At 45.7% G+C, this 4,428-nt stretch overlaps 1 protein-coding gene across 1 annotated transcript; it reads left to right on the plus strand.

Moving 5' to 3' along the window:
• Nucleotides 1–709: 709 nt before the first annotated feature.
• On the plus strand, nt 710–2,037 carry LOC123175861 (zingipain-2-like). The gene is made up of 2 exons (XM_044590362.1): nt 710–1,214; nt 1,313–2,037. Exons 1-2 carry the CDS (start codon nt 761–763, stop codon nt 1,906–1,908), a joined length of 1,050 nt encoding a protein of 349 aa, XP_044446297.1. The 5' UTR covers nt 710–760; the 3' UTR covers nt 1,909–2,037.
• Nucleotides 2,038–4,428: the final 2,391 nt, after the last annotated feature.

Here is a 4,428-nt window from a genome sequence, read left to right on the forward strand (position 1 = left end):
CGGCCGTGGCGGCGGAGCGCGAGAGGGATGGTGCGGAGGAGGAAGAAGAGAGGAGATAGCAAATGGATCCGGCTGGTCTTCGGGGTGGATTTGGTGCACTTTGGGATGGGGTCGGACTGTCGGGTCCGACGTGGCGGACGTGCCCGGGCGCCCCATATCCGCCCCATATTTGGGCTGGATATGGGGGGCGCCGGTCAGCCCGGGCGTTTAAGGGCCGTTTGAGAGGTCCGTGTGGGTTAAAAATTTCATGGCCGGACAGTGAACAGGCGGCCCGCACGGACGTATGAGGCGGGTTTAAGAGGTCCGGCTGTAGATGGTGTAAACCAAACTTGAAATCCAGACCACACACATCGGCCAAACTATATGCGAAACTGCACGCTGATCCGGTCAATTTCGATTAGGCAGCAACGTACTCCAGCTCTGTGCGTGTGCGACGGTGTGGATAGAGCACTTTGCCGCACCATCCGGCAAACAAGAAAAACCTTGGAGAAGTAGAAGAAGAGTATACAGAGTGACGAGAACAACCACCGTCGTCGGATACAAACATCCATGGACTCCCAGTCAATACGTACGTTCGACTTCGGCGTTTGAACGCGGATCCATGGACGAAAAGTATGGAATCCGCTCGTATGCCCCGTCTTGCTCGCCATGCCCGCTCCTATAAATAGAAGCGCCAGCAGCATGGTTGCTACGTGCTTAGTAGCTCGTAAACCATTGCATTGCAAGAAGAAGCAAGCAACTAATTATATAGCTTAGCTTAATGGCGTCGACTCACAGCTCGCGCCGCCTCGACGGCACACTGTTTGCGCTTCTGCTCGTGCTTGCGGCCGCCACCGCCTTTGTCAGTGCTGCCGCGGCGCGAGGGGACGCGCTGGCCGCCCGGCACGAGCGGTGGATGGCCAAGTTCGGGCGCGAGTACACGGACGCTGCCGATAAATTACGCCGGCAGGAGGTGTTCGCGGCCAACGCGCGGCACGTCGAGGCTGTCAATCGAGCGGGCAACCGGACATACACGCTCGGCCTCAATCAGTTCTCGGACCTCACCAGCGAAGAGTTCGCGGAGAAGCACCTCGGGTACCGCCACCAGCACGGCGTGGACAGCACGCCGGTGGCCGCGGTGAACATGTCCAATGCTCAGTTCGACTCCACGCCGGACAGCGTGGACTGGAGGGCCGCGGGTGCCGTCACCCAAGTCAAGAACCAAGGCTCATGCGGTAAGAATCTACAGCTCCTGCAATGCATGCATGCATATATTAATTTAATGTAACGCCGTAGCATAAGCCAAAGTTCCCAAATGAATATACATGTACAGGTTGTTGCTGGGCGTTCGCGGCGGTAGCGGCGACGGAGGGGCTCGTAAAGATAGCCACTGGCAACCTCATCTCCATGTCAGAGCAGCAGGTGCTGGACTGCACGGGCGGCGCCAACTCCTGCAACGGCGGCGACATCAACGCCGCCCTAAGCTACGTCGCCTCGAGCGGCGGCCTTCAGCCAGAGGAATCCTACGCGTATACCGGCCAGCAGGGCGCGTGCCGCAGCAGCAGCGCCAGCCCAAACTCGGCCGCCTCCATCGGCGCCCCCCGAATGGTGGAACTGCACGGCGACGAAGGCACCTTGCAGGAGCTCGCGGCCAGACAGCCGGTGGCCGTGCCCGTGGAGGCTGACCGTGACTTCCAGCACTATATGAGGGGCATGTACACCGGCAGCTCGTCGTGTGGACAGAACCTGAACCACGGCGTGACGGTGGTGGGCTACGGGACGGACAGCGGCGGGCAGGCGTACTGGATGGTGAAGAACCAGTGGGGGACGGGGTGGGGCGAGGGGGGCTACATGCGCCTCACGCGCGGGAACGGCGGCAACTGCGGCATGGCCACCTACGCCTACTACCCGACCATGGACGGCTCTTAAACACCACTACTACTGTACATCAGTCGGTCCATGCATCATCGAGTACTATAGTTTATCAGCACCATGCAGTATATACGGATTTACTTTCTGAATAAAGCATGGATCCTTGTAAAAAAGATCCATTTGCCTATGTAATACCACAAATTTGTAAGCTTGTACTATATGAAAATAAACATTTGTACTACATCAGTCCATCCAGCATCGAGTATTGCTTTATCAGCTAGCTACACTATGATGTATATGTGGATTTCGAATCTTTTTGGAAAAGAAGTGGATTTTGAATAATGAACATTGAACGCATGCATGGATCCTCGTACGAAAGATGCATTCGCCTACGTAATAGTATGAACTTGGAAGAATCTCTATGAAAATAAAATTTTCTGATTCAATCGAACACACATTCTTAATGTTCTTCCCATGTCCCGCCTTTTCGTCTTTTTTCAGGCACGTTCTTCTTCCTCTCACGACCCAACACAAATCTTCATTATCTATATTCTTGTCCTTTTACTTCATTACAGGAGCCATATTTTTTTATCAAAAACAGTAGGATATGCTACCTTAAAATATTATCATCTATAACACTAAACTCCCTAATTTTATAGAGCCCACATTCAATTGAGGTCCGCAATTAGAATTGGGTCATCCGATTTTAACCAGGTCAACAAATTCTCAAAACTATCTCATTCGATTCTTTTATACTATACACTATCTTTTCTAATTTTAAGACATCATAATTAATTGAGGTCTTTCATTTTGAATTGGGTCTACCAATTTTGACCGGGTCAACAATTTATCGGAGAGCTCACCTATTCAATTCTTAAATCACTATGTTCCCTAATTTTAAAGTTCTTTCACTGAATTGAGGTATTCAATTTCAGACTTGGTTTCAATTTTGACAGTGTCAACGATTATTTAGATCAATCATCAGCAACCTGCATATAAAAACATATCAATCCCGTGCACCCTCCCACCATCTAGAAAAAAGAGGCGTCACTATGTGATAATGTAGCCCCAATATAGTACATGAAACCACCTGATGAGGTTTGCCTCTATCACCACCAGCGTGGAAATTTCCTCACATGAATATAGGTTAGCTAGTGGATAACACAGAATCACACCGCGGAAAGCCCACCAAATCACAACATTATTAAATAAAAATAAAACACACTCCATCATCCCCCGCCAAACTAAATATTCCATCAATTCCAGAATATAAGGGGCATTAGTTTTGACCAAGTTTAGAGCAAAAAATATTGACATCCACAATATTAAACGAAAAGGTATGAAAATTCATTTCATTATGAATCTAATCATACTTATTTGATATTATGAATTTTGATATATTTCTCTAAAAATTTGACCACACTTAAAATGTTCAACTTTTTAAAAAGTAATACACCTTATATTTTGAAACACTGTGAGTATCATTTTTTAAGAAACCCAACAACACCAACGGCGTAGCAAAGCGCGTCAAACCCTTCTAGTATCAGAAGAACTGCCCAAAAAATTGCAAGACAAAAGAACTCAAAAGATAGAAAGAAAATATTTTATGTCGGTCTTTTGATATGCGGATAGACAAGTAATCCAAGATCTAATTTGGACAACACGCTCCAAGGGAGAGCTCATGCTTGCAGCGGACACACGACATGAAGCCACTGACTCATGTATGCAGCGGACATGAAGCCACCAAACACACACACACACACACACAAGTGTTACCCTCACCTAGTAGGGCGTGCACATGCGACCCAAATTTTCACTTTGTTTTTCTTTCATGGAAATTCCAAAAAAATGAAGTTCCAAAATTTCAAGAAGATGGTTTTTTAGGACGTTCTAATTTTTTCTATTTTTGAATGCTATGAAAGTTTTGAACTTTGAAAAGTTCTAAAAATTGTTAAATTTTTAATGAGAAACTTTTGAAGGTTTTCACATTTTCTGAACGTTCAAAGTACTGAAAGTTTGGCCTAGAATTCTCAAAATTTGGAACTATAACTTCTGAAAGTGACCAAAAAGGTAAGTTTGACCTAGAATTTTTTTTTGCCACGACTTCCACGAATGTCATTGCCTGTTGAAACTTGGCAACCACTTAAAACAATTGTCATTCTTTGCCACCAACTTATTTTCTGATTTTTTTTTTGTTTTTTTAGGTTTTACTGTTCATGGTGGTGTGATAAGAGCTAAAACTCGGATGGGCACTTACCAACACTTTTGTCAGGAATGCAATTGACATTGACATATAGGTGATGTTTTTCCAAATATTTTGATATATTATTTGCATTTCTCTTATTTAGTATGAATTAGTTATGAAGTTTTCAAAGTGACGATCAAATGGTCAAAGGGCAAAAGCAAAAGATGCTAAAGTGGGTTGGAGAAGACCACGTGTTTTCAGAAACTAGGGGCAATCCTGACGAGGGAGACACAACTAAGGGTATAAAACCAATTATCCCATATCAAAATGATTATACCACTTAGATTCAACAATTTTTATATTACGCAATAATCAAATACAATAAATCATAT

Source organism: Triticum aestivum, unplaced genomic scaffold (assembly GCF_018294505.1).
Source record: "Triticum aestivum cultivar Chinese Spring unplaced genomic scaffold, IWGSC CS RefSeq v2.1 scaffold93967, whole genome shotgun sequence".
Taxonomy (NCBI): domain Eukaryota; kingdom Viridiplantae; phylum Streptophyta; class Magnoliopsida; order Poales; family Poaceae; genus Triticum; species Triticum aestivum.

What these genes read in the sequence shown, in the direction of transcription:
- LOC123175861 (XM_044590362.1), top strand. Translation starts at nt 761, where the DNA reads ATGGCGTCGACTCACAGCTCGCGCCGCCTCGACGGCACACTGTTTGCG. An exon ending in CAAGAACCAAGGCTCATGCG is followed by an intron (nt 1,215 to 1,312) that starts GTAAGAATCTAC and finishes ATACATGTACAG; the next exon opens with GTTGTTGCTGGGCGTTCGCG.